Source organism: Brassica napus (assembly GCF_020379485.1).
Source record: "Brassica napus cultivar Da-Ae chromosome A2 unlocalized genomic scaffold, Da-Ae chrA02_Random_2, whole genome shotgun sequence".
Taxonomy (NCBI): Eukaryota; Viridiplantae; Streptophyta; class Magnoliopsida; order Brassicales; family Brassicaceae; genus Brassica; species Brassica napus.
In genome coordinates, this window is record NW_026013939.1 from 1 (window position 1) to 27,917 (window position 27,917).

Here is a 27,917-nt window from a genome sequence, read left to right on the forward strand (position 1 = left end):
TAAAGTGAAATAATCCCATGAAAAAGTATCCTAGAGTTTAAAGGTTTTTGGTTTAAGCTTGCGGGTATCATCGTGTATACCTAGCTACGAGATATACAAGCCTACGAACTTTCAAATAGGGATTAAAAAACGAGAACTCTTACAAAAGTATTAATTAAATTTAGGGAAAGAGGGATTTGAATTGCTTGTTGCATTAGGGTTCCTCACAGAGTGGACCACAGTCTCGAATAGAGGAAGCAGGTACACAAAATACTAAAAAATTAAGGAAGACACTAGGTTCTTACAAAAGTATTAATTATGAAATATGTGATGTCACTTAAACCGTTCTCTTCCTCTTATTAAAAAAAAAAAACAACTTGGTTGTAAATGTCAGCTAAACAACTGAATTGCTTCTTCTCCTAAGTTTCTAACCAACGCGTCTAAATTCTCGGACTTTCTATGCCACCAATGAACATAGTTAACCCTTTAATTACCTATTTTACATAAACGTGAATATACCTTTAATAAGGTGCGTAGGGCTTATCTGTAGTTTTAATACTTAAATCTTGGTACTTACACAAGTCAGAGGAAACCAGAATGCGCGTTTTCGGATATGATTAGCATCATTGAGGTTCTTGAAAGAAATTCCAACAAGTTACGAAAGTTGTGACTGTAAAACCAAGAAGAAAAAATGTCAGACACACGTGTATCATCACGCAAGTATGCACACGTATATATACGTATAATTTTCAACATCCTCTTTTCAACTGTTCACATTCTAGCACTAGCATGGAATACAGCGATGGGTACAGGAAATCTGTTTGGTAATTTCTATTTTGTCTGTAGTAATCAAATTAACGGTGGTTACGTATAGAAGTTATTAGTTTTATATGATAGTGGTCTAAAAGGCATTAGTCTTTGTAACTCAAAATATTATTCAAATCCAGAAAGTGAAACAAGAAATCACCATTCAAAATCTTATTGCTTACTCAATTCATTTGGAATACTAAATTAGCACATAGTTTTCTCAACCGTTACGCCCAACATTGCTGGAGCATCTGGTACGTAGAAAAAGCATCGTCACAAGAAACCTCAAGAACATGACAAAATGAAAAGGAAGAACAAGAATGTCTACCATTAATTTTATAAAGTCAGTCAAATACTATATGAACTAAAACGTGTGGTCTTACGTGTTGTTTTTAGTTAACTATCAACCACTAAACGTCATTTTAGGTGGCTGAACTTCTTTTGTGGTGTACGTCGTTTTACAGCTAGAGACAGCGAAAGACATGGATGCTAACAATGGAAGAATATGCCATCCAAGAGCTCTAAAGATGTGTTGTTTTGGATGCAACAGTGATGTCTAGCCTTTAGCATATAATACCCACAGCAACGAAGAAAAACAGATGAAGAGAGTTTAACAAAGTAAAGTTTCTGTATAAATGCAAAAAGAATAAAACTATCGAGGAATGTGTATCTCCTACAAACCAAGTTGCTCAAGGACTAGAGTCAATCTAGATCTTAGTTAGTTAAGGTGCATGTAACTGCAGAGTGTTTGCCCAAAGTCTGGCTAGAGGCAATCTAGGGAATATAGAGAATGCAGGAAATAAAATCATCATAAGAAACCTATCATATTAGGAACACCAACTTAACGAAAATGAAAGCAAATATGATTTGACGATGTCATAATTTTGTCTGTTTTTATCAAAATTAAGCAGTGCCTTAGAAATATATACTATATATATTATTTACCAGGAATTTCAAGAAGGATTACATCTCTTTTTCCATTTTTGTTCACAAGTTTTTGTGTCTCCACCTCCTTTGAGGTATTAATATCATTTGCTTTCTCTGATTATACCTGCCATAGAAAATAGGTTCAAACAGTTTATCTTGAGCTCACTGCAAATCTTAGAAGAGAATTACACCACATAAAAGCATGTTTAGGATTGTCTAACCTCAGTTTTGTTAAACCCAATATAGCAAAGCCCAAACTGAAATCCCCATATACATAGCCCATGAGCTTAGAGGCCACTAGCTATAAACAAATAAGATTGATTAGTTAAACAAGGTTAATTAGGCATCATAAAGCAAGCCAGCTATGTGTTTTATTGGTATTCTATATACATAAACACCTTAATCATCAAACTGGATATAAAATGTATCTATATATCTATATATTATATACTAATAATAAACCAACTACTCCTTATATTAGTAAAAACACATCATCTTTGCTACATATATTGCAAATAGGTAGAATAAAAAAGTTTAGAATCCAAAAAGGATTTGTAGTGGCTATCTCAACTCGGTTCCTGGTTGAGTTTAAGTGCCTTCTCACTAAAAGCTCTTATAGGGGGGTTCCAAAGGTCCTAACCTTCACCATATCCTAACTATGATAAAATTAATGTATATGTTTAGTTTTTCACAAATCTTCGCCAACATCTAGACAACATATAGAGTACTTTTTTTTTTGGAAATGTGAGCTTTACTATGAAAAGGAGATGAAGTCAGTACAACTACAAAGTATTACCAAGCAAACGAGATTTGTTCAGTAAACAATCTTAAAATAAGTATATAGAGTCTGTCCAGCTTTCACCTTGACAAATGAGGGACAAATAACACAGCTAAAAAAGCTAATTAACTTTACCAGTCATGTGATAAAGGTGGAACGGTATATTTGTGTGATCTTTTTCGTGAATTATGTGTTTGAAAAATGATATTCCCTACTCCCTAGATAGTTCCTTCAAAATCACCAATCAACATAGCTCAAAACCAGCGGAAAAACCATCAAATTTTGAAAGACTTTTACTATAGTAAGCTCGTCTGTGCTCGAGCAACCACATTTGCTTCATTAAATATTGTAATTGAGTATACTAGTGAGTAGTGACTAAACAAAAAGATGGAAAAAAGCATTTACGAACCTAAGAAATTTCCATGCCACTCGCCATGTTCTTTGAGTTTATCGTTCTGCCTCACCATCAAGCATCAAACAGAAGACAAGAAAATTTGAAAGGCTGTCAAAACAACATTGTTGCTTTTAAGAAGGTGGTAGCTAAAACAAACTGGCTAAAGTGTTGGATCTTTTCACGAAAGTATAAGAGTTTAAAGACAAAAGACTGGGGAAGCTTTTTGCATGAAAAGTAAGTCACATGGCCTGACCCGAAAAGTACGAAGATCTCTGCATGAATATATACGTAAGAATAGGATCCACAATAGAATAGTCATAACAAAAGCATCATAAAAAGCTGTGCATAACTCTAAAACACATGGTTGGGGTTGGTACGTCAGGTCTTTAAAAGGAGTTCCAATAAAGAACATAAAAGCTATCCATAGACAAACGCCTTTAGATCTGCTATTTGTCCTAAGCCTTTTGTACTTATTCTAAATTGATAGCACTTAACATTGAGGAAACACTGACTTATCCCTTAAATCTTCAAAATTTTCCCTATCTTTTTCAGAAAAACAAAAAACACACAAGAGCTCTCCCAAAACTATTTAACAACACAGAAAGATAAACTGTAGACTCAGACTGATGGATGTGAACAGCACACAGATTACAGATGCCCACCCCCAAAACTTAAGATAATAGTGAAAAGTAATAACAATAATTAAACTCTGCATAAAAGTCTAAAAGTTTGACGATTTCACCTATATAATATTGTGGCAGATAGATCTTTGAGAATATCTTTGACTTAATCTTCAGATAAACTAAATTAGGTGAATCAGCATGAACAAGATCATTGCTATTTCAACTATCTAGTTATTCCAACAACAGGAAATCTGCAGAACCCTTTTTGGACATGAACCAGGAAACATGTGAATCAAAACACAGTTATAAACAAGCAGGACTCCACAACAACAAAACTCTTTCAGCTACCCAACATGATGAGATACCTGTATTGAACTGAAGCGACCTTCCTTCCCTAGCAAACTCCACATGGCTTGAAAGTGAAACATGGTAACAGAGACTTTCTCTCATTGCCAATGTGGGTTTGAATATGACTTATTATGTATCATTTATGGTGCAGAAAGTGGGATTGTTATATGTGTTGGACATATATAAGTCCCAAATGGCTGACAAGTCCCTTGAATTAAGAAACTCAAGAATAAAATATCAGTGAAATGACCACAGTAGTAGGAGATGGTAGAACAACTCCACTACGTTGTCATTCATCACACAAGAGAGTGGCTTGGAAGAGGAATATATTGATTAGCTTGAAAACTGCATCAGCAGACAGAATGTCAGTTAGTGTGAATATGAACCAAATCTGCAAGTCAAGATCTTGTATAGAAAGTGGAATGGATGAGAGAACATTGTTTATAGCCTTTTAAGATTATTATTATTTATCATCGGTTCATATGCAATCAGATTCCCTATATAGTATAAGACGAAGAAGGAGAGACCTATAAACAGTAACTAATATCTTTCATGGCATTGTAGACAAACAAATGAGAACAGAATCAAAGACATAAACAATATACTTCAGAGAACATTGCACATCATCCTTAAGGAAACTATCTAATCTTTCCCATCACCCAAGTCAGTATATATTACCAGGAACAGTTACAGAAAACCTAGCGAAACTATAAGCTTATTCCACTTCATTTAGATATATGAAGAGGTAAATGAAATATCTCATCTATAATGTATAGAGATAAATCAAATATCTCATATAATTAACTGAACTGATGATATATATTGGAATTTTTAATCATTGTGAACAAGTCTTTTTATTGAGCAAGTCAGAACAGAGCATAAGATTCTTGTTGGACTTTCAAAGGTAAGAATATGTTCTCAGAAGCCGTTGTGTTCTGTATTACCGCCACTATGTGTGGGATTCTTGCTGTCCTAGGCTGCGTCGATAACTCTCAAGCGAAACGTTCCCGTATCATCGAACTCTCTCGTAGGTACTCTCAATAAAACCCTCTCGTCCTGAGAAGCTACAGAAACTGGTAGAGAAAACTGTTATACCCATGCGCAATGTTCTAAAATTAGGTATAGGTCTCCGCTTTGGCAAATAGGAACTAAACATATTAGTGTTAGACCTAATTCACATCACGTATTATTGCCACATCACATATTATTGCCCAATGAACATCATTATTAACAATGTGGGACTCTAATTAAACAAAACCATTTTTTCAAACTGATTTTTTAAACGTTCAAAAAATGGTAGACATAGTTAAACTTTGATAAATAAATAAAAGACATAGTTAAACAATAATTTTCTATAAGAAGCTTAATCATTGCTTAGTGATATTTTGAATATTACACATATAAACATATTACTTAAGGCATCTCCAATAATATTCTATAATTTCATCTATATTTCACTTTAAAATAAAGTAACATATCATATCATAGTGTTAGATTTGCTCCAATGGTTGACTCTATAATAGAGTGAAATATAAAAAAATTATGTTTTTAACTCCAAATATAGAGTAAATAAACAACATTCTTCTATATTCTACTCTATTATAGAGTTAACTATTTGAGCAAATTCAATTCTATGTTACTCTATTTTAGAGTGAATTAGAGCACCATTAATGGAGATTGTCTTATATTGTTAATGCATGAGTTGTTATTTTCGTTAGAACATTTACTATGACTTTTAAAATTTAAAAGTAATCAAATGACTCTGTGGCCCAATGGATAAGGCGCTGGTCTACGAAACCAGAGATTCTGGGTTCGATCCCCAGCAGAGTCGTACTTTTTATGTTGTTTTTATTTTTTACCACCATCAACCTCTCTATAGTATATACAAAACATTAAAGGATGTCCCTTTGCAAAAAAATACTGAAGCCATATCTTAATACAAGAGAGAATGTAATTTATACAAATTGCAACACATTCTCTTGAATCTCTTTAGTTACATACACACCATAAATAAAACCGCAGGAAAATAACAAAACCATTGTAACATTGTTCCTTTTCATCTTTTTTTGGTAATCTGTTCCTTTCATCTTTACTCCTTCAAAATGAATAAGAACTTTACCACGAATTCTATAAGCACTCAAAACTAAATAAGGAAATGAGAACTTACGTTTTTTTCTGCTTACTGCTGCTGCTTCTTCCATTACTGCTACTAAACGAACAACAGTACACCAGCATACAGGTGACGGTTCTAGTCTCTCTTCTTCAATCGGACACTGGAAGTGAAAACAGCTCAAAGAAGATGAAAGAAGCGAGAGGTCGAGAGAACGAGGGAAACAAGAGTAAAAGAAATAACTCCAAACTACTGACGCGCCTGCCTGTTTCTGTCGGATCCGGTTTATTCCGGTTCGGTATTACTCATCCTATGTTTTTACCAAATTAAATACGAACCAAATATCATTCTGATCAACACTTAACTTCTCAACAATATTCAAGAAATTGTTAGGTTGTTAAGCACTTAATTATTGATTAGGCTATCATTTAAACCGATTAATGCCTAACCAATTTTTTTTTTTTAAATCGTTCAAGAAATATTGTTTCATTTAGATCTGATTTACCGTGTAGGCAGAAACCTAATCGTTTTTAGATTACTGTTTCTCATATACTCCTGTCACACTGTTCTGTAAATGTTATCTACCATATTCTATTGCACTTACGTGCTGTTCTTTTACAAAAAGAAAAAAAAAACACTTATAATTATAACTTAGTCTTTCTATAACCAACTCAAATCATCATCTGACACTCTCACTCTGCTCCTGCTTCAGCAGATAAGTCTCATCGTGTTCCTCATCTCCAAAATACTTGACTTCAATCCCAAACTTATCATCCTCTTCTTCTTCATTGAGCTGCAGCATCTCTGACTCGATCAAAGCCTGCATTTTCGCTCTATCTCTGTCCCTAGGGTACGTGCAATACAGGAACGAGTAGATCGTGCAACATATCACCATAGGGATCCCTATAGCTGAGTATAATGCTTTAGCTAGCGATGCTGCGTTCTCTCTGTCTGTTTCAATCTTCATCACGCTTGAGGATCCTTCTGGGATTGGTTTGTATCCATACACGTTCTGAGCAAGCATCCCTACTATAGGAGGAGCAAATGAAGCTAATATCGACTCGAATGATCTGTCTAACGCGTAGATGCTTGTCCTAGCTCTCTCTGGAACAATCTCTGCAAATATAGGACTGTATAAAACCATTTCAAGTAAATTCTTCAGGGATTAAAGAAAATGACAAAGGACTTATAAATATCACAAAAAAACATTACTACAAAATTAGCAAAATGACTAAATTAGCACTAAACTAAAAATAATATTATTAAATTAATCCGAACCATCCTAACCTAATCACTATATCTAAATCCAAATAAAAAATAAAAATGTATTTTTCACTTTTAGTTAAATATTATTTCAGGTATTTTCTCTTTTTGTGCTAATTTTGAAATATAAGGTGTTTTAATGCTATTATGAGGTATATTTCTAAAGAAAAATATGATTGAAATATATATGCATTTTACTTACCCGTTTGTAGCTGAACCGTTCCATGAGATGAACAATCCCATGGTGACAAGAGCCAGACCGTGGCTAAAGGCCGTGGAGGGATCATCAGGCAGTCCAAGAAGCAAAATCGCAGCTAAAGGAATGGCCGAGCCAGAGCTTATCTGAGAGAGTATAATCCTACCAGCGTTTGGGAACTTCTTGGCAAGTGTATCACCCATGTATCCTCCAAACAAATGTCCAACAGAGCAAGAGACAGTGAATAGCGTTACTAGAACCGCTGTTGTTTTGTGCGAGAAACCTATAAGCTCTAACCACAACGGTGCAAAAGCTAAAGCTGACCAAGGGAAAGACCCTGAGACTCCCTGAGCGACAAAGATTTGGAAAGAGGGAATCTTTACAACCATCTTGGCTTCTTGTAATAAATCTTTTACGTCTGACCAGAACGGTTTGTCTTTATCATGTTTTGTAATGGTCTTGTTACTGTAGTGAGGGTCGTTTGCGAAGAGACGGACTAGTACACCGACTATCACGCTTACGAATCCTACTAATAGGAAAGCGACTCTCCAGCCAGCTAGGCCATTGAAAGACTTGGATGCAAAGAGGATAGCGCAGAGATTGCCTAGTATGGAACCTATGTTTGAAGTGACTCCTAACCATCCAAACGCCATGCCACGGTTACTATCTTCGGTCGAGTCAGCGACTAGAGACTGTATCGCGGGTGTTACAATGGCGAGTCCTATCCCGTTCAAGCCTCTTGATACTGCCACCTGGTTTCAAATACAATCTCAACATAAAAAAAAAAACTAAAGCAACGGCAGCAACTATGTAATAACCCAAGAAGAGATTATCCTTTCCAGACATTTGAACCAATGTTAAAAAAAATCTTTATGCGGTAATTAAGCGATTTATAGAAGATTATTGATTAACCGATTTTCTGAACGTGTAAACCAATTTTTAAAAATGCGTTCTACAAAAATTGTTCCGATAAGACTAAACGGAAGCCTAGGTGCCGCCTACACCGATTTTTAGATCACTGTTTCAAACCATTGTCAACTAGTCCAAACATGTTCCACGTCAAACTATATAAATCTCAAGACTATGTTCTGTTCTGTTCTATTCTATTCAGATCTGATTTGAGTTGACTACAACTAAAAAACAGAGAATGATCGGTTACGAAGTCAAGACCTGGAAGAAAGTGGTGGAGATGGCGACGAGGAAAGTAGCGGTGGCCCAGAGGAAAGCGCCGAGAGCGATGACGTGTGCACGGTTATGTCTGGAAGATAAGTACGCGGCCAAAGGGTAACAACACGTCTGAACAATGGAACGAAACAGAGTCAACGTTCCAAGAGCCGTTGGGTCAACGTGCAGAGCCTCTCCTACCTCCTTGTAAACTCCTGGGAGAAGAGACTCGTCCGCTCTCTCCATGATTCCGGCGAAGTACACCAGAACCAACGTTAGAGTCTCCCGTTTCATTTCTTTATGGATCTTGGCAAGATCAGAGTTTCCGGTGGGATCTTCGCCGGATTCGAATATTCGGTGGAATATTCTCCGGATTGAGATCGGTGGTCTGATGCGTCAGGATCGCGCAATGGTATCCCACTTGGTTTCGACGGTGAAGAGATAACTGAAGTCTTGAAAGGTTGACGAATGTAATAGTAGAAAAATAGAAGAATGAAGACCAGAGCAGAGTACGGTCCAGATGTGAACTGTGACACGTGGACGTATGCGATTTCATGGAAACACAGAACGTGGGACCCTACATTTTATGGTCGGATGAAATTGATCTTGTCTTATGATATAGTCTTCCAAGACTTAAGGGGAATCTTGTTTGTTTCCTATTTTAATTTTGGTAATATATCTTGCATAATTCTTGTCTTTCAATCTATTTATCGTAAGAATATATGTTTTCCTTTTTGTGTTTCTTCTGCTTTCTTAATTGTTATCTTGGTTTATCCTAGTTTTGACGTGTCATTCATCTGTTTTATGAAGATTAATAATATGATTAATTTCTTTTGTTTTATTTTATCTAATTAAGTGTAGAATTTTTTTAACTCAAGATGTTACTAAAACGGATCAAGTTGGCTAATTGGCCGTTGTTTTTTGTTGTTTACATTGTAGAATTTGTATTTAGTAAATGAATCTGTAGATGTAAAAAAAAATGAATCTGTTTGAAAAATAGTAAACGAATTTGATGATAATTAATCACTTCTTATATTCTTATTGGATAATTTAGTTTTATTATGTATAGAAGTTAAGTAATCTTCACTTTTTTACCTCTTTTACTTAGTTCAAGTTTTTAATGAAAAAATAATTAAATGTCTATTTTCTATAGAAGAATCTAACGTCAAACCATAGCTGATATATACTGGATTTTGGATTTTACTTTAATGGCTAATAAAATAGAGAGATCTTTAATCTTTTATTACTTGACAGAATAAAGAATTAGTTTCTTAAAAGTAGTATTGGTGAGAAATGGCAATATAACACCAATTTAGAGTTATGATAAGTGTTGAATTACACCAAAGGAGTGGGCTAGCTTCGGACTAGATGCCCATTAGCTGGTCTAGACCGCAAATGGCCCAAATTATAATATGGGTTTTAAGAGTCCATAGCACTTTGAACTAACACTTGACACTTATTGGACTAGTAAAACTATTAGCTGAATATTAGCTTCAGCTATATATTTTTGGGGTTTTAGTCACATACCTCATTGGGTTTCAGTTCAGTTTCTATCTTTATGAAACAGTATCAGTAGTAAACTAGTAATGTATCATGTAAATGTGAATATCGATATACGTCCTTTCAGAATCATCGCCATTATAGTAGCTGAAAGCATTGGAGGAAATTGGTCAATATCAATCTTTAAAGATTCTCGTCAACCATGTACAGTACCAGTAATAAAAACGTGATGAAATTATATTGTAAAAGCAAAACAAAAAGAGTTTCATAAAGCCTCTGAGCTGTAAATTTGATGCAAGACCTCTACTTAACTATACATATGTAAAGAGACTCATAACTGAATCTTAGATCCATAACATCCATATTAGTTAATATAAATACACACACATATATTGACCGGACGGATAAATAAATATGCACCGGACCACAAACGCAACTTGAAGTATTAGTTAGTGGTTTTTGTTTTTAGAATTGTTAATTAGTGATTCAGATCATATACTACTACTAGTTAACACTTTACTAGTTTTAAATAGACAGGGACGAGGAAACATGGACCTTGGCAAATCTTAATCAGATTCAGTGAACCTAGACGCATATTGTTGAAGCCGTGAGGAATCAGGAGAAGATCGTGATGAAAACAGTAGCTCCCATTAACTCCAATAATTAAAACTCAAAAAGTGCATTAGACTTTTAAATTGGGGAACATCATTAGCCATCCCAATATAAACGTCTCCTCTCTTGAATTTTCCAAGTGACATCAATACTTACCCTATAAAGTCCCTCCACTAATTACTTCTTGTTCAACGGATTAAGATACATTGAACTTAGACATGTGTGTTTTGTATTCATATTCGTTTCTAGATATAATACGAAATTTCGTCGAAACATTAGTGATGGATGAAGACTTTGCAGACACAAAATTAGACATATTTAACACGATAACATTAGTACATTACAACTACCAATATATATTTCTCGAACTCACACTTACATCTTTATACATTGTTTCCAAATCGCATGCATTGTTTTACACAGACCCATGCATCGATCGTCATACTACAGATTGCATGACTTTTATTTAATCACGACCGAGCTTACGTACCAAGGCACTCTACATTACACATACGTACTTAATAATTATACATCATCACATGCACACGTCGCATTTAAGTTACTAAATTGAACTCACATAAAATTCACATGCAACACTCCGTAAAACATGCATGTTGATTAGATCTTAAACTTTTAATCCAAAGCAAGCATCGACAGCTTCTCCGATTGTCAAATAAACTTTGCCACCGATTTTGCTGATGAACTTTGTTTGATTCAGCTTGTGGATCACTGTCCACTTAGGGTTAACGATCACCAGCTGCAACACAAACAAAATGATATTTACTTTTGTCTTTATTTTTTATATAGTACATGGGATTATTATAACTTTGTAAGAACAAAATTTACCTCAACACCATTTTGGATTAGATTGTTATGGAGCTCCACCAAGGCAGTAATCCCCGATGTATCGACGTTTATTAAATCTATAAATTAATAAATAGGAGAAATGTTAGAACAAAAAAAATATTTCCCTATTGTAATTATTTTCGATATATAATAAGAAAAAAAAGAAGGTTTGAGACATCTTTCGATAGTCGGTAAAACAAGTAAATTGTATATATCGATCATTGTTTAAAAGATGTGGTAAGTTTGAACAAAAAAAAAAAAAAAAGATGTGGTAAGTTATAGTATAATATAACTTTACATTATTGTATGTAAGTCAACTTACTTGACATATCAAGGACGACAAAGAGGATATTTCTCTTAGCGTTGCTCTTTGTGTTTTCATCACCTTCTTCTTCCTGCCTTATCCATCCCATAATCCTACAAGCAAGCATATTTACATGGCATGGTTGAATATATGTACTCCAAAAACTTTTTAAATTTGAAATCAAAAAATTTGTATCCAAAGATTTATATTTTATTACCTTTCCTCAATGGAACTAGCATTAGCAAAGCACAACAAGGCAGACTTGACACGAAAAATCAACACTCCGGGAGTCTTAACCGACATAGGATATTGATCAGTATCTGCAAAAGTGTCGGTCCCGGGCATTCTCCCTAAGGTTTCAATCCCTGGTCGAATAGATATGAGTATGATCTTCGCGAACGAAATAACTACCTGCACAATCAAATAAACTCTTTATAACAAATATAATAAGAACTACTATAACTTTATTTAGTGGTATCTAGCTTGCTTTAAACTTCATGTTTATTAGTACCGCAACGAGGAGTCCGATCTCGACAGAACCGAATAAAACGCCAAAGAAAGCTCCAATGAGAGCAAGAAAGTCCAGTTTATCGATTTTCCAAATGTGAATAGCTTCATCAATGTCAATTAATCCCGGAAGTGCTGAGAGGATTATGGACGCGAGGATCGCTATCGGAGTATAGTAGAGAAGTCTCGTTAAGCACTCGAGTGCTACAAAAACTGTAACCGCCATTACAATGTTCGACATGGCCGTCTCACATCCGGCAGCGAAGTTCACCGCCGTCCGAGAGAAAGAACCTAATTAAAGCAAAATTATGAAAAGGAAAAGAGTCGTTATAATTATGTCATGCATATGAAAAACGTCAAACTTGAATAGAGAAATTCATTACATGTATCTATAATTTATTTACGTTTTTTTTAAATGTTATTTTCTAATAAATCTTAGATTTTAATTGATAAGTTTTAGGGAGTCTAGAAATCAATACGTATGCAAATTATATTCATCCACCAAAAATGACTTTTATGAGTAGTACCTCACGTTCCACTTAAAAAGTGGTCCATAAGTCAATTGTATATAGTAGGATAGTGGTATTTCTATGTTTAGAAAAGATTAGTTAATTAATTACCAGTAGCAGCATAACAAGATGTGAAGGAGCCAATAACATTCATAAATCCAATGGCCACCATTTCTTTGTTTCCATCAAGTCTATACCCTTTAATTCCGGCGAAGGACCTTCCCACCGCAATGGCCTCCTGATAAAAATAGAAACAAAATTAATTAGTTAATCAAATTTGTATTAGAAAATAAGTAATTGTTACTGAAAGGTTAATGACTTACGGTTAATGCAACAATGGCAACGATTAATCCGATTTTAGCGATATGTCCAAGATGAGGAGTATTAAACTCAAGATCGTTAATTGAGATGGGATTAAGACCTCCTTTGATGTGCTTCACCGTCTTCACGCCATGCTCGTCGGCTTTAGTGAGAAACACCATCAACGTTGACACTACGACGGAAATCAACGGAGCTATTGCTGGTAGCCAAAACAGCTTTTTGTTCTTCTTCCCCTGATATATAAAAATAAACTGAGTGCTAAATTCACTTATAATCGCTATCTATTTCTAGAAATCTCCGCTAAATATTTTTATTGATAGAAGCCACATTAAAATGAACTCAAATTTAAGTATATATTTACATGTGTTCTATATTTACATGTGTGCTTCTTTGAAATGAACCTAAAATTTTAGATAATAATATCAATAAACACAAGAGTTTGGTAAAAGATAACGAAAATGTTATATTTCCAAAACGTGAAAAGTAATATTTAAATATAGTTGATTACCAAAAATATACATATTTGAATATAGAATCATAAAATTGTATATGTCATCATACTTGTTATGAACTCAATAAACAACAATACTTGAAGTTATTGCTAATTGGTTAAATCCAAAACCCATAATTAAAGTAAGATTTAGTGCTATATATAACGTAACTTTAAATTTACTTACGATGAAGCGAGTGATAAGGATAAAACTGAGGAAAGAACATCCGAGGATGAAAGTGTGAGGACTCCATTGTTGATGACAAGATCGCCAGACAGCTCGAAGAACAGATACAATGTCAGTGTTCGTAGTGAAGTTAGTGATACCAAGCAAACCCTTAAGCTGTTGGAGTCCTATAACAATAGCTGCACCACCCATGAACCCTACTATAGCTGCGTGCGACAGAAAATCCACCAGAAACCCTAATCTGAAAATCCCGAAAGAAGCTTGGAAGATTCCAGCGAAGAAAGTTGTGGTCAGGACGAGTTTCTTGTAGCCCAAGGGATCTGTTTCTGGATCGATTAGTTTCTGCAACATTGAGGATACAAGGAGAGATACTACAGCCACTGGTCCGATTGCTATCTCTCTTGATGTCCCCATCAATGCGTAAATCAATGGTGGTACCACACTTGTATCTATAAATGTGTAACGGTCCACATATAAGTATAGTTCTTTGTTTTTGTGAACAAAAAAAAGTGTATAGTTCAAGAATATTAACACCCACAGAAAATATTGTTCAGGAGATATTTTTTCTTGTATTTGAAATATAAACTTACATAGGCCATACTGAGGATCAAGCTTTGCAAGAGTGGCATAACCAATGCTCTATAGAAAAAGAAAAAGAATTAAAATAGTTAATTAAGATCTCCAAGAGGATCAAAAGATTATTATTTTGTTTATGTTATATATAAATAAATAAATATATATACCTGAGGAATGCAGAGGCTAGCGAGAGTTAAACCAGCCATGAGGTCGTTCTTGAACATGGTGAGTTTGTAGTTTCTGCACCAACCAAAGATTGGGAAAACGGCTTGGAGGATAAAGAGGATTCGTTTTGGGAGAGGCTGTTTTCGAAGTGATTTGAACTTTTTGGCTTTGGTTAGGTAAGATTCTTTGACTTGAGTCTTAAGCTCTTGCCACGGGCTTGGTGGTTCAGGGCAGTCAAGCAGCCATTTTGACCGGTCAAGGTGGTCTTGACCGGCAGGTGCGGGTGCAGCTGAACCTGAGTTGGCCATGGACATCTGGATCATGCGTGCCGAATTTGAAGTGTTTGGGAGAACTTGAGAGAGAGATTCAAAACTCTCTGAATCTCGTTCTTTCATCTTCTTAATTTCTGCGGTTGCGTGGAAGATTACCTATGAAGAGAAGCTGTGATTGAGCATTCAAAGTGTGTTGATGCTGAAGTGAATGGACGGACTCGCTAATGCTTATATACACATGAGTTAGTGGAATCTCATGGTGTCCATTTTTTGTTAATTAAACCAAAAGCACAAAAAAAAACTTGTTAAAGGTTAAAGGCTAAATATATTAAATTGAAAAGAAGGCTTTACAACAAATATAATACTTTCCTGTACATGAAATGAAATATCTTGGGTTATTACTATCATAAGGAAGCAGATTGAATATGAATATCTTGATTTTTCAGAATATCCAACGAGTAAAAAATGCCTATAAAACATATGGGTAATTATTAATTACTTTGGATACCTGAGAATGACGTGGTAGGTGAAAATGAAATGGTGCTTTTATCAACACGTTTTATGATCGATAGGTGAAAACATAGTTTATGAGGTTTGATAGATAAATCTGATCATAAATTGTTTCGACCTTGAATACTTGAAATGGTTTATATGTTTACATTATTCGGACTTGTGGATAGGCCAATGATGGAACGTGTGATGGGTTTTAAAAGTGAAGTGGTTATGCCACAGCCAATAGATGAAATGTCTTTGTCTTGGTCGGAGCAAGTGGAGATGACACTATATGTGTGCCTCGAACTTCATGGGTCTCAATCCAGACCAAAGTCAAAGCCCTCGAGATCTTTGTTGCGCATGTATTTATGTTTTCCTTTTAGCGAATTTTAAAATTTGTATTCTTTTGAATATCCGAAAATGTAATTATTCTTCAGTTAGAGCTTAAAATTGGGCAATTAACCTAACGTATAACCGTTCAACTAAGCAATTTTGAGTAGGCCAGATCAACAACATTTGCTGTCTCTTTGCAACAATAACATTGTGAACACAAACATTTTAAATATCTTTTTAACTCTTTATCTTCTTAATCACAGAAAAGTTTTGAAATTAAAATATAGTTTGTGAGGAGAAACACATCAGATGGAAGACAACTGCATGATGTTTGGCATATGGAGTAAGCATGGGCATACGGATCACTTTCCTACTAAATAATATTAGTAATAAATAAGTGACATCTTGTTTACATTTGCAGCAGATGTAAGAAGTAAGAATCTGATGCGAATATCATCGGGGTCCATATATGAAACAAATTATATGTGACATCATGGTTTCGATTTGGATAACTCTAAGTTTTGTTCCTCGACAATTGTTAGGTTCTTTTCCAACTCTTTTAGTTTAGGTACGTATGAAACAAAAAAAATCTGAATCCAAATATTTATTATTATGAAAAGTTAATGAAACTTAAAAACCTTTGTTTGATAGAATTGGGAACAAAAAGAAAAGAGAGACAGTAATTTTTTCCTTTCAATGTCAAAAGTCTACGTGGAGTTGAGTATTATATTCGACGAGTTAAGTTGTCAGCAATACTCACCTAACTGTCAACGTAATCCATAAACACGTTTCATTTTATCTACTCGCACGTGTGTTCACCGCGCGTACACGGTAGATCCTGAAAATCTTCCGAAAGTTAGATGGGCTTCAAAGATGCAACAACAAAAGCCCATATAAGTATGGACCTTAGTATTTTACACAATGTTAACTAGATCATATCTTCGCCATAATCCAAAAATTTACAAGAAACAAAGATCTTTTGATTGCGAGTATTGTATTATATTCTCGATTTTGGAAGTTGTTTTAAACAAACTCGATAAAATCAAATGTTAAACCATTGAATACACCAAACAAAAAGATATACGCAATATATACTCACTGAATATATCATATAAATTTATTAGATTTTGTTCGTCAACTTGGTAAAGTACATTTTTCCAAAATCTGATTCTTTGATTATAAACATTTTAAATGCCGACAATTTGTTTTTTAAATATCATGGATAAGAATATACATTATTATAAGATAATGACGGAAAACTAGCGACACGATAAACGTATAAATATACATTAAATATCTAAAATGATATAGTATAATATACATTAAATATCTAAAATGATATAATATCGACAATAGTTAAAAAAAAACGTAACAAAAATTATAGATTTCATTTTAAAAATCAATTAAGCCTGCCATGTGCATGTATTATTATAGAACATAGTGTAAATATACATTAAATATTTAAAAACTAATTTGGTTTATGTTATTTAAATTATTTTAATCATTTTAATATAGCTTGATACAAAGAAAATGATTATGTTTTAAAATAAATATTATTTTTAAAATGAAATTTGTTTTTGTGAGTTTTTTTTTATGAATCATATTATGTAAAAAATATAGTCGTTTAAAAAATTAATTGTTTCCTTTAATAAATGTTTTCTTTAATAAATATTTTCTTTTTTATATATGCTATTTGAAAAGAATTAAAAAATAAAATCTAAAAAAATTACATATAATATCTTAAGTTCATTAATGTTACTCTATGTTTGATCAACCATTGTAACAATTAACATAAGCGCCAAAAGTTAGCAAAATTTTTTTTTAACATAAACGCATATAGTGCTTTCTCAAATAATATTATAGAAAATATCTTGTGATTTTGTCATTTAAGACAAAATATATCCTAATTTACTATATTATTTTCTAGTCAAATAAGATTCGTTTCCTTTTATAGTGTTTCCATTCTAAGTAATTTATTTTTAAAAATGTCTTAAGAATTAATCATTTTTACACTCTATAAAACATAATGATAAATAATCACATTTCTATTTAAACCACGTTGAACAGAAAATGGAGAAAAAACTATATTGACATTTATGGTGAAATAATAATACTAAATGTCCATCTTGTCTATAAAAGCGAGTTTGGTCCTCAAATCGCAAAGCATTCAGAAGCATCTCCTTCAAAAGCATCAAAAACAGTTCTCAAAGTTTCCTTCAGAAAAAGATTAGGCAAAAATGTTCATTGAAAGCTTCAAGGTTGAATCTCCAAACGTGAAGTACACGGAGAATGAGATTCATTCAGTGTACGACTACCAAACCACTGAGCTTGTTCATGAGAGCAAAAATGGCGCGTATCAATGGACCGTGAAGCCAAAAACCGTGAAATATGAGTTTAAGACCGACACTCATGTTCCCAGACTTGGGTTTTTTCCTCTTCTCTAAAACCTTCTTGCTCTTATATTAATATTCGTTCTTCTTTTATAATTATAACAATTGTATCATAGGGTTCATATATTTTTTCTTATATTGTTTTTTTTTGACTAATTTCTTCTTATATTGCTTATAAACGATGTTTTTGTTTTGTCTAAATCTATTATCGCAGAGTGATGCTCGTTGGTTGGGGAGGAAACAATGGTTCTACTCTTACCGCTGGTGTTATCGCCAATCGCGAGTGAGTAAAACTGTTTATCCTTGATTATTCTCCGACAAAATTAATTGTTGTTGTTTAGTTATAATACTACGGTTTCAAATGGGAATAAAGTTCTGTTTGTGTCTTATTTATTGCTAGTGGATTAATAAATTATTTCATATTCCCGCAACTGGATATTATTCTATTCTATGCAGAAGTTGGGATTTATTTTTTAAATAACAAAAATAAAGAAATCAATTGGTGACAGGGGAATATCCTGGGCTACGAAGGAGAAAGTGCAACAAGCTAATTATTTCGGGTCATTAACCCAAGCATCCTCTATCCGGGTCGGATCATTTAATGGGGAAGAAATCTATGCTCCCTTCAAAAGTCTTCTCCCCATGGTACAATATACTTTTGTTTTAAAAAAAGTTACTTACATATTTGTGATGTTTTACACGACCAAAAAATTAGTGTTATTTTACTAGCTTTTAAGAAAAATAAAATAATATGTTTAATATTTATAAATATAGTACTACTTATTCTAAGAGAGAGAGAAACAAATAAAATTACTAACGGGTTCTGAATATGTTAGGTTAATCCGGAAGAAATAGTGTTTGGGGGATGGGACATAAGCGATATGAACTTAGCAGACGCTATGGGACGAGCCAAGGTCCTAGACATCGACCTCCAAAAGCAGCTGCGTCCATTCATGGAACACATGGTCCCCCTCCCCGGAATCTACGACCCAGATTTCATCGCAGCTAACCAGGGATCACGTGCCAACCACTTGATCAAAGGCACCAAGAAAGAACAGCTAGAACAAGTCATCAAGGACATCAGGTAACATAACGGCTTATGTCTACAATTTGCAAATTAATTTTAGTCATTATTTTCATTAATATGTGCGGTTTGTCCAAATGAATACAGCATGATCGCTAATTAAAAGAAAATTCATTATTTTACAATCAGGGATTTCAAAGAGAAAAACAAAGTGGACAAGGTGGTGGTGCTATGGACGGCCAACACAGAAAGATACAGCAATGTGGTGGCTGGTCTTAACGACACGACGGAGAATCTCATGTCATCTTTGGACAAGAATGAGGCTGAGATTTCTCCTTCTACACTCTACGCCATTGCTTGTGTTCTTGAGAACGTTCCTTTCATCAATGGAAGCCCACAAAACACTTTTGTCCCCGGTAATTTAATAAACTATAGATAGTATTAACCATAATCACTTTCCCATTAATCACATTAACTAAAATAAAAAATGTACATATATCACAGGGCTTATTGAATTAGCAATCAAGAGAAACAGCTTGATCGGTGGTGATGACTTCAAGAGTGGTCAGACCAAGATGAAATCTGTCCTCGTCGATTTCCTTGTCGGCGCTGGAATCAAAGTACATACTAATAAAAGTTTATTTATCATTTATATATCCTAATGTTACAAAATGAAACTAATTGCATTTATATGTACGAATATACTATAGCCAACCTCGATAGTGAGCTACAATCACCTTGGAAACAACGATGGCATGAATTTGTCGGCGCCGCAGACATTCCGGTCTAAGGAGATTTCTAAGAGCAATGTGGTCGACGACATGGTTGCTAGCAATGGTATTTTATTCGATTCCGGTGAACACCCTGACCATGTTGTCGTCATTAAGGTGATTAATTATATTTTACGTACAATTATTAATCATATGTTTGACTTACCCTTTTAACAAGTTCATCTAATATGAGTATATGACAATATCCAAAGTACCATAAGAACATATTTCCAAGAACAACACAACTTTTTTTTACTTATATATATATGATAGTATAGGCTAATGTTTCTAAAATGACAGAAAGTTAAGATATATTAACGTTTAAAACGTATAAGTTGGAATATATACATAAAGAATGTAACACTGGATGGTATTGTAGTATGTGCCATATGTAGGAGACAGCAAGAGAGCCATGGACGAGTACACGTCAGAGATTTTCATGGGAGGGAAGAACACAATTGTGATGCACAACACTTGTGAAGACTCTCTCTTGGCTGCTCCCATTATTTTGGACCTTGTTCTTCTCGCCGAGCTCACCACCAGGATCGAGCTCAAGGCCGACAATGAGGTTTGCTATTGTCTACAACATCATTAAAACTCAATGATTTCGTCATGTTCCTAGTTCGTTTGTGTTTGCATTTGTGTGAAACACATCGAGGCATTAGTAATTTATCTTAATATTTGCTTTGCAGGGAAAGTTCCACTCTTTCCATCCAGTGGCTACTCTTCTGAGTTACCTCTCCAAGGCACCATTGGTAAGGGAACCAAAGCAAAACATAATGCCGTTTCTGAATGTTTGCAACATTATTTAAATTAGTCACTCAACTTTAATGAATGCAGGTCCCACCTGGCACGCCAGTTGTGAACGCTTTGTCGAAGCAGCGTGCAATGCTTGAGAACATACTCAGAGCTTGTGTTGGACTTGCTCCAGAGAACAACATGATTCTCGAGTACAAGTGAGGAAGAGATCAGACAGGAGATCCGCTTCATTTAGCTTTGCTTCATTTTATGTTTTCATGAATAAGTACCTTTTTATAAGGGTTGACTTCTTATTTAAGCCTTATATTATATATTGCCGAGCCAAATATTGGTGTCTCGTGCTGAATTAAAAGTCGTTAACAAACGTGAGGTCTGAGATCCAGATTTGTATCGTTTTTAAATAATATTTTTCTGTTTCATTTCAGAACATAACTAAAAGCCAAAACTATTCTCTCTTTTTTTTTGTCAACAACACAGAACTAATATTTTTATCATATGATTTTATTACTTAGTTGTTTCTTTCTGTAAATATGATTTACTTCTGACTATTACTTGGTTGCTTCGTTTTGTACATATGTATTTCTGTAAAATTTAAGAGTTTGATAAGTAAATAATTTGATGACTAATGTAAATGAGATTGAACTGTATGTGTAAGATAAAAAGAAACGTGATATATTTTGTGAAAATGAAGAAAATTAAAATTCAAGTTAAAAAGAGGTATATGATGTTAAGTTCATCATGAATTTAAATTTTAATCTTAAAAACGATTTTTTTTTAAATTCAAAATACATGAAGAATACTTTTGTGTTAAAAAATTCAATTAATATGTTTGAATTCTGAGGGAAATAATATTTTCGAATGAGACATAAAGTGTGTGATAACTCGTAGAACACAAGGGGTAAGAGATAAAAGCAAAAGGCATGAGAACATGATCACTACTCTTCTTTTCCCATAGCCATCAAGAACTCTCCTTCGCATACCACAGTGTTTCCTACGTATGCTTTCCCTTCCATTTTCGCTATTCCAAACCGCTTCTGCATCTTCACAAGCGTCATCCTCATCACCAGAGTATCACCTGCAATCACAGGCTTTCTGAATCTGACTTTGTCAATTCCAGCAAAGAAGAAGTTGCTTTTAGATCCGCCCCCTTCTGGTTGTAGCATCACTATACCTCCCACCTGAGCCATGGCCTGTGGAAACAAAACATAAATTTTCTGTGACTCAAAATGATCTATGTTTTAGATTATTCACACATTAATAAAATATATTAAATTTCAATATTAAATATATAATCTTTTGTGATTATCTATTTGTCGCATTATAAACCAATAAAAATTCAGTAATAACAATTAATCTTTCTGAAGTTCACAATCAATCATTAATAGTTGCTAATATGCATTGAAAAAATTGAAAAAATATATTTTTTTTCTAAAACATGCATTTTTTTATGAAACGGAGAAAGTATATTTTAATGCTTTGAATAATTTTTAAGTACAAGATGTCTGAAAATCTATGTAGCATGAAATCATTAGGAGACTCATCATGTATTTTGGCTGGAATAGATGCTACTGGCTTTAGTTATGTCGTAATAGAGCAACTCTTGATATAAAGGTATGATCCAGGGGTATCCTTCAAAACAAGCTAATCTTACTCTCTATTAACCCAGCCTAAGCAAAGCCAAGATCTCTAAAGATCAAGTAGCAAAAAAAGGAGTGAAGCTTGCAATGAGATTTTACCTCAACCATGAGGACTCCAGGCATAATGGGCCTCTCAGGAAAATGCCCAGGAAAGAAATTATCATTAATGGTAACGTTTTTGATAGCTACAGCAGATACACCAGGTGTGTACTCTATCACTCTATCCACTAACAGAAACGGGAACCTACATAACACAACCAGTCCAGACATCGAATCAGAACAAAACAACTTCAGTTTGGAGAAACAGTGTGTAATAAAATTATTCACCTGTGAGGCAATATCTCACGTATCTGGTTAATGTCCATCACTGTCGGAAAAGCCTCGTACCCTGCCAAATTTTATTTATTTATTTTTTAATTAAATTTTTTGATTTGTAATCAGAATGTTATGAGATGGTAAGCTTACTGAGCTCTATTGGGATCTCTTTCTCCGCCGTGATCTTTGATTCATCGGTGGAGCATAAGACTAGCGAGCTGGATCGTGGTTTGGGACGCAGCGCGACGGAGCTTGATCTGTTGAGTGGAAGACTCAACGGCGGCGATAAGGACTGGTTAAGAGAGATACGTGCAACATTTCCCGACGGAGAGATGGTGAAAATGGAGTTAGAGGCAGCCATTTTCGATTGATCTCGAGAGAAGGGGACGGAGACTTCGAAGAGTGTTTCGAAAGAGCTTCCAACGGAAACGATGGTGTGTGATATATAATAAGCAATGGGCCTTTTCTTTAGTAGGCCTATATTGGGCTTTTTGTTCAACGCAGCTAAGCCCACGAAATTTTATTAGTATTTTACTATTTTTCAACTATTTCTATTGTGGTTTTTGACGGCTCAACTGTTTCTAATAATAGAAGGTGAAAAATGCAGATAATATAATTTGTGACCTTCGGGTGATAATAATTGAACAAAGTCATACCAACCACCCTGCCTACATTGTGTAGCTGCAACTACGAATACAAAAGTCGAAACTTTCTGTTCAGCTAAAACAATAGGCCACTTTACTATTCAACTATACTCTTACATTGTTAAGATCAATATCTATTATATATATACAAATCGAAAAAGACGTATGAATTGAATGAAAGATTTTAAATATTACAGCAACTTCAATCTAGTAAAACTCACATGCATTCAAACCCTTTAGCACAAAAAAAAAAAACTCACATGCATTCGAATCATTGAGTTATAGATAGATGGAGAAATTTGTGATATATATAATGTTTTAATTTATTATTATGTTGACATGTAACGTTCTGAAGCCCAAAGACTGCATGTGATATTCAAATATATATAGATTTTTCTCTATTTTATAGAAAACGATGTTTATTCTGCAATTATCAAAATATTGCATTTTCTATATCAATATTGATCATCAATTATTTTCAAAAGTAATAATGTAATTCAATATTTTTTTTAAAAAATGTTTATTTATATGGTTTACTCTATAAACACAACATGTATTCATATGAGATTATTCAGACGTAAAATGACAGTTTTTTTTGTTTGGTAGCTGGTGAGGAAGTTAAGTAGATGGGCCACTCCACGCCCAGAGAACTTTGTTATGTCCATGCAAAATGGTTAGAGGAAATATTCAGGAACAAAAAGGGTTAGAGAAAAAAACACATCCACGTTCTCTATTTTCATTTACCACCCCAAATTCAAGTGTATTAGTTTATAATAAACGTATTTCACTTTAATTGTTTACATTATTAGTTTATTACTTTATTACCGTCATTTACATAATATAAAAGATTATTGAATTAACAAAATTTTCAAATAGTCAGAATAATTTGAAAGAAAAAATAGATTACAAGATCCATCATAAATGATTTTACCCTTGTATTGACCTGTCATCCTGGTCTGTTTTTAACGGATGTAATGAGAAGTACAGTTCACAAAAGCAGTATAGAACCCTCACGTGTCCTCTGTAGTTACCTAGATTCTCGAACTCTCTTATCTTAAAGACTTGAGGTGTTAAAATAAAAGAGAATTACAACTTTTATTTATTTTTAATTATATAATGAAGTCATTAAAAGTCAAATTTCCATTTGAAGCACACTGATCTTGACTCATCGTCATCTCTGAAACAACTTTTAGCATGCATCTTTTTATCCTAATTTAGGCAATGAAACAAATTTAATGAGACTAAACATTCGACAATGTAAGAATATCGTTAAAGAGACATTACTCAACCAAATCTTATAATGCGTAAAGTGTTATATTAGGTGACAGTGAGTCCAAAGCATAGTGACCAAACTTGTCTAGTTTTACTAAGACCAAACCGGGTTTAACCTTTTAAGATTAGGACTAGGCACGGTATTTAGCCCATGTAAGACCAACCCGTATTGATTTGTTTTATACAAATAAATATTTTTTTATTGCTTGTTTTTTTATTAATTTTTTGAGGAATTCTGTTTTGGTTTTGTTTCAGATAAAATCACAGGTGGATAAATTTGGACTGGACCGGGTTATACCAATGTACCATCAGGTAGTAAAGCCAAGTCGTTGTCAGGTATGGTTGTATTCATCTCTAATGCCAATTCTGCTCTATCAGAGAGAAGCCAATTCACACATACATTTTTCTTTATAAAGAACAGTCTGTGTGTTAATAATTCTCATCTCCTGTCCGGACATAGACACAAAAGATGGAAGCTGCAAGAAGAAGAGGCAGAGAGAGCAACAAAAGTCCAGAGAGGCTAATAAGGTCTTTAAATCTTCAGCAAGATGATGAAGAAGAGGAGGCCAAGACAAAGAGACCAATCTTCAGAAGAGTCCAAGTCGTTTATTATCTCACTAGAAATGGCCACCTCGAACACCCTCACTTCATCGAAGTCATTACTCCGGTTAACCAGCATCTCCGGTTAAGAGGTATATAAAAATATCATTTTAACTCTGTTTATGCTTCTTAAGCGTCGATATCTTTTTGTTTATGTTCATCATTGGTTATGTGATCACAGTTTAGTAGCTCAATTTTTTTGTGTTTGTGTTTCATTGAAGATGTGATGAACAGGCTTACTGTTTTGAGAGGGAAGAACATGCCATCACTATACGCTTGGTCATGCAAAAGGTAACGCTTGCTTTAAAACCGAGGCAAAATCTGTAACCAAAGGCGAAATATTTATACATTTTATTTCGATATTATCATCAGGAGCTATAGAAATGGATTCGTGTGGAATGATTTAGCTGAAAACGATGTGATTTATCCGTCGAACTGTGGTGAGTATGTGTTGAAAGGGTCTGAGATCTCCGGTGAGTTCATCATAATAGTCTTTTTGCAAAATTGAGTATTTTTTAATTTTTTAATTTTGTTAAATTTGTAATTTTTTTTTTTTGTAGAGAATGTTGAAGAGACACATGTGAAGAGAACACTGTCTGGTCCAAATCAAGAAGCGCCAAAAAGTCGACTTCTCAGGTTAAAACCAAAACTTCAAAACAGAACGACGTCGTTCGACGACTCAGAGCTCTACGTCGGAGAAGATGAAGAAGAAGAAGACGGAGAGTACGGACTTTCCGAAGAGAAAACCAGCTACACATCCTCCACAACGCCGCAGTCTCGCTGCTCTCGTGGAATCTACACGGAGACAATCGAATTCACCGAGAAAAAATCTAACTTGGTCAAGACGGAGGAGAGCCTGCCGGTCCGGTCTGACTCGTCCGAGTTGACTCGTTCCGCCGAGCGGGTCGAGGACGGTGACCCGGTGTGTCCCGGATCGGTTCGCGGGTCGATTTGGCTCCAGATGATCTCGTGCGGGCACATAGCCAAGCACTACGCTCCGAGTCTGATGAACTCGAGACCAAAGGAAGAGAGTCTTCGAAAAGGTGTCATGTGCAAGAACGTTGTGAAGAAGGCTGTCGTGGAAGACGAACGTGAGATGATAAGGTTCATGTCGGAGAATCCGAGGTTCGGGAATCCTCAGGCGGAGGAGAAAGAGTATTTCAGCGGCAGCATCGTTGAGTCAGTGAGTCATGAACGAGTCACGGCACAACCCACGTTGAGACGATCCAACTCGTTCAACGAGGAAAGGTTAGTAGGTCAAATATAGCTATATAAGAAGTTAACAACGATTAAAATAATCAAAGTGTGACTAAACTTTTAATATTTGAACAGATCAAAGGTTGTGGATATGGCTAAGGAGGTGAAGGATCAAGAGGAAAAGGAAGAAAGATCGAACGTGAAGGTGAGATGTATACCGAGGAGGAAGAGCTCATCGTGCTTAATGTCTTCATCGAAGCAAACCAAGAATTGAAAACTATTTTAGCATAAAGTAACGAATGATGATTAGAATAACACAGTATTTAATGCTACAGGTGGTATGAGTAATGAACTAGATGTTGCTGTTTTTATTATCGGGAATATATTTCCCCACTTTATCATTTCTATTCTATTTTATCTTCTCGCGTTCTAAAGTTGAATGTTCTGTAACCATTAAAAACTAATAAAATTTTAACAATTTAAAAAGGATAATTGACATATCCAGAAATATGGAAAGCGGGTGAGATGATTGGATAAAAACCATGCCGTACATTCACCCATCGATTCGTATAAGTACGTTTCGCATTAAGTTTATAATAATAAATATAGTATTTTCTCTGCCACATAATTTAGCATATAGGGTTAATACATTTCCCTTCTCTCCACAAACGTTTAGTTTATCGTATAGGAAAATTGCATCATCTTTAACTTTGTAGCTCTTTGTTGGGGATTTTTGGTATACGACCTTTGTGTAAGTTGTTTCTTGGGTTTGTATTGGCTCAGTTGCAGTTTTCACCTGTTTTTGGTATTAATATATTTTTCAAGTTGACAAAAAAAAAAAAACTTTTCATCCTACATTATATAGACGATTATAATGGGATTGCGCAAAATTCTAAACAAAAATTAAATACTAACTTTTGTATACTATTTTCTAAAACATCTAAAAAATACATTAGTGAGAACAATGTCTATTAAGTAACAATGTCAATTAAACAACGAATTCAACATATTAAGAATATAAATTTATCAAAAAAAAGTGGGCCAAAATCTCCAAATTTCATCCTTGTATAAATAAAGAGAGATTTTTTTCTGGACAAAGTATAAATAAAGAGATATTTTGCCTAAAATAGAGGATAAAAATTATTTAGGCAACATGTTTTGAACAACCACAGTGAAACAAACAAAAATACATTCGTCTAGGCAACGAGGCATGTCATCTAAGCACATGGGCTATTTTCTAGGCGCGCATCACCTCTCATGTAGGCATCGCCTACTATCTAGTTATAACTAATACTACAATCTTTTTATGTTTTTCTTCCTACTTCAGACCTCACATGAAAGTTTGCCTTAAATCCATCATCAAATTGTACGTGCCAAATTCAGATTAAACAATTAGAGTGGCATATCAAACATCTAAATACACTAGCCGTCCACGCTAAATATTCTCTTTGGCAGAAAAATAACAATCATTGTTAGTGGTTATTCAGATTGGACTCAGATCGAATTCAGACGAAATGAGTAATAGTAGTATTTATATATCAAACTGTCCAATAGATATTTAAGAATTTTGGTTTATGTTTATTTTTTAATCCTAACAATTGGTCTG

At 34.3% G+C, this 27,917-nt stretch overlaps 5 protein-coding genes, 1 long non-coding RNA gene and 1 other non-coding gene across 8 annotated transcripts; 3 read left to right on the top strand and 4 right to left on the bottom strand.

Annotated features, from left to right (window-relative positions):
• Positions 1 to 144: 144 nt before the first annotated feature.
• On the bottom strand, positions 145 to 4,453 carry LOC125593986. The gene is made up of 4 exons (XR_007329717.1): positions 2,901 to 4,453; positions 1,935 to 2,014; positions 1,732 to 1,837; positions 145 to 649 (listed from the first exon to the last, which is right to left on the bottom strand). It is a non-coding gene; the product is annotated as an uncharacterized LOC125593986 (long non-coding RNA).
• A 1,161-nt stretch (positions 4,454 to 5,614) lies between these two features.
• On the top strand, positions 5,615 to 5,687 carry TRNAR-ACG. Its single transcript has one exon. It is a non-coding gene; the product is annotated as a tRNA-Arg (tRNA).
• Positions 5,688 to 6,530: 843 nt separating this feature from the next.
• Positions 6,531 to 9,050, bottom strand: LOC125593984. Its single transcript, XM_048770324.1, has 3 exons — positions 8,596 to 9,050; positions 7,432 to 8,177; positions 6,531 to 7,096 (listed from the first exon to the last, which is right to left on the bottom strand). The coding sequence occupies exons 1-3, from the start codon at positions 8,881 to 8,883 to the stop codon at positions 6,646 to 6,648; spliced, it is 1,485 nt and encodes a 494-aa protein (XP_048626281.1). The 5' UTR covers positions 8,884 to 9,050; the 3' UTR covers positions 6,531 to 6,645.
• Positions 9,051 to 11,151: 2,101 nt separating this feature from the next.
• On the bottom strand, positions 11,152 to 15,066 carry LOC106383119 (sulfate transporter 2.1). The gene is given in 10 exon segments (NM_001315588.1): positions 11,152 to 11,458; positions 11,548 to 11,624; positions 11,870 to 11,964; positions 12,069 to 12,262; positions 12,363 to 12,649; positions 12,979 to 13,105; positions 13,191 to 13,421; positions 13,866 to 14,314; positions 14,456 to 14,504; positions 14,609 to 15,066. Coding segments are annotated over 10 exon segments (2,034 nt in total). The 5' UTR covers positions 15,002 to 15,066; the 3' UTR covers positions 11,152 to 11,326.
• Positions 15,067 to 17,849: 2,783 nt separating this feature from the next.
• On the top strand, positions 17,850 to 21,070 carry LOC125593981 (probable inositol 3-phosphate synthase isozyme 3). Its single transcript, XM_048770321.1, has 10 exons — positions 17,850 to 18,128; positions 18,308 to 18,376; positions 18,603 to 18,738; positions 18,930 to 19,177; positions 19,307 to 19,533; positions 19,622 to 19,737; positions 19,828 to 20,004; positions 20,267 to 20,455; positions 20,580 to 20,642; positions 20,728 to 21,070. Exons 1-10 carry the CDS (start codon positions 17,941 to 17,943, stop codon positions 20,845 to 20,847), a joined length of 1,533 nt encoding a protein of 510 aa, XP_048626278.1. The 5' UTR covers positions 17,850 to 17,940; the 3' UTR covers positions 20,848 to 21,070.
• Positions 21,071 to 21,446: 376 nt separating this feature from the next.
• LOC106416078 (3-hydroxyacyl-[acyl-carrier-protein] dehydratase FabZ-like) lies at positions 21,447 to 23,027 on the bottom strand. The gene is made up of 4 exons (XM_013856916.3): positions 22,749 to 23,027; positions 22,611 to 22,671; positions 22,383 to 22,527; positions 21,447 to 21,836 (listed from the first exon to the last, which is right to left on the bottom strand). Exons 1-4 carry the CDS (start codon positions 22,957 to 22,959, stop codon positions 21,582 to 21,584), a joined length of 672 nt encoding a protein of 223 aa, XP_013712370.1. The 5' UTR covers positions 22,960 to 23,027; the 3' UTR covers positions 21,447 to 21,581.
• A 1,842-nt stretch (positions 23,028 to 24,869) lies between these two features.
• Positions 24,870 to 26,712, top strand: LOC125593977 (protein SOSEKI 2-like). 2 transcript variants are annotated; one of them, XM_048770310.1, is made up of 5 exons: positions 24,870 to 25,206; positions 25,336 to 25,405; positions 25,487 to 25,587; positions 25,675 to 26,362; positions 26,447 to 26,712. In XM_048770310.1, the coding sequence occupies exons 1-5, from the start codon at positions 24,984 to 24,986 to the stop codon at positions 26,583 to 26,585; spliced, it is 1,221 nt and encodes a 406-aa protein (XP_048626267.1). In that variant the 5' UTR covers positions 24,870 to 24,983; the 3' UTR covers positions 26,586 to 26,712. The 2 variants fall into 2 exon arrangements, with proteins under 2 accessions (XP_048626267.1, XP_048626268.1); XM_048770311.1 differs by having other exon boundaries at positions 24,871 to 25,206; positions 25,487 to 25,554.
• The last annotated feature ends 1,205 nt before the right edge of the window (positions 26,713 to 27,917 follow it).

Excerpts from the sequence above, each read along its gene's own strand:
- LOC106416078 (XM_013856916.3), bottom strand. The coding sequence starts at position 22,959 with ATGGCTGCCTCTAACTCCATTTTCACCATCTCTCCGTCGGGAAATGTT. Across the intron at positions 22,528-22,610 it reads CGTGAGATATTGCCTCACAG|GTTCCCGTTTCTGTTAGTGG; the intron begins GTGAATAATTTT and ends TGTGTTATGTAG. Across the intron at positions 21,837-22,382 it reads CTGGAGTCCTCATGGTTGAG|GCCATGGCTCAGGTGGGAGG; the intron begins GTAAAATCTCAT and ends TTGTTTCCACAG.
- LOC125593981 (XM_048770321.1), top strand. The coding sequence starts at position 17,941 with ATGTTCATTGAAAGCTTCAAGGTTGAATCTCCAAACGTGAAGTACACG. Across the intron at positions 18,129-18,307 it reads ACTCATGTTCCCAGACTTGG|AGTGATGCTCGTTGGTTGGG; the intron begins GTTTTTTCCTCT and ends CTATTATCGCAG. Across the intron at positions 19,534-19,621 it reads ACAAAACACTTTTGTCCCCG|GGCTTATTGAATTAGCAATC; the intron begins GTAATTTAATAA and ends CATATATCACAG.
- LOC125593977 (XM_048770310.1), top strand. The coding sequence starts at position 24,984 with ATGGAAGCTGCAAGAAGAAGAGGCAGAGAGAGCAACAAAAGTCCAGAG. Across the intron at positions 25,588-25,674 it reads GAAAGGGTCTGAGATCTCCG|AGAATGTTGAAGAGACACAT; the intron begins GTGAGTTCATCA and ends TTTTTTTTGTAG. Across the intron at positions 26,363-26,446 it reads AACTCGTTCAACGAGGAAAG|ATCAAAGGTTGTGGATATGG; the intron begins GTTAGTAGGTCA and ends ATATTTGAACAG.
- LOC125593984 (XM_048770324.1), bottom strand. The coding sequence starts at position 8,883 with ATGAAACGGGAGACTCTAACGTTGGTTCTGGTGTACTTCGCCGGAATC. Across the intron at positions 8,178-8,595 it reads TCTCCACCACTTTCTTCCAG|GTGGCAGTATCAAGAGGCTT; the intron begins GTCTTGACTTCG and ends ATTTGAAACCAG. Across the intron at positions 7,097-7,431 it reads AACGGTTCAGCTACAAACGG|TCCTATATTTGCAGAGATTG; the intron begins GTAAGTAAAATG and ends GGTTTTATACAG.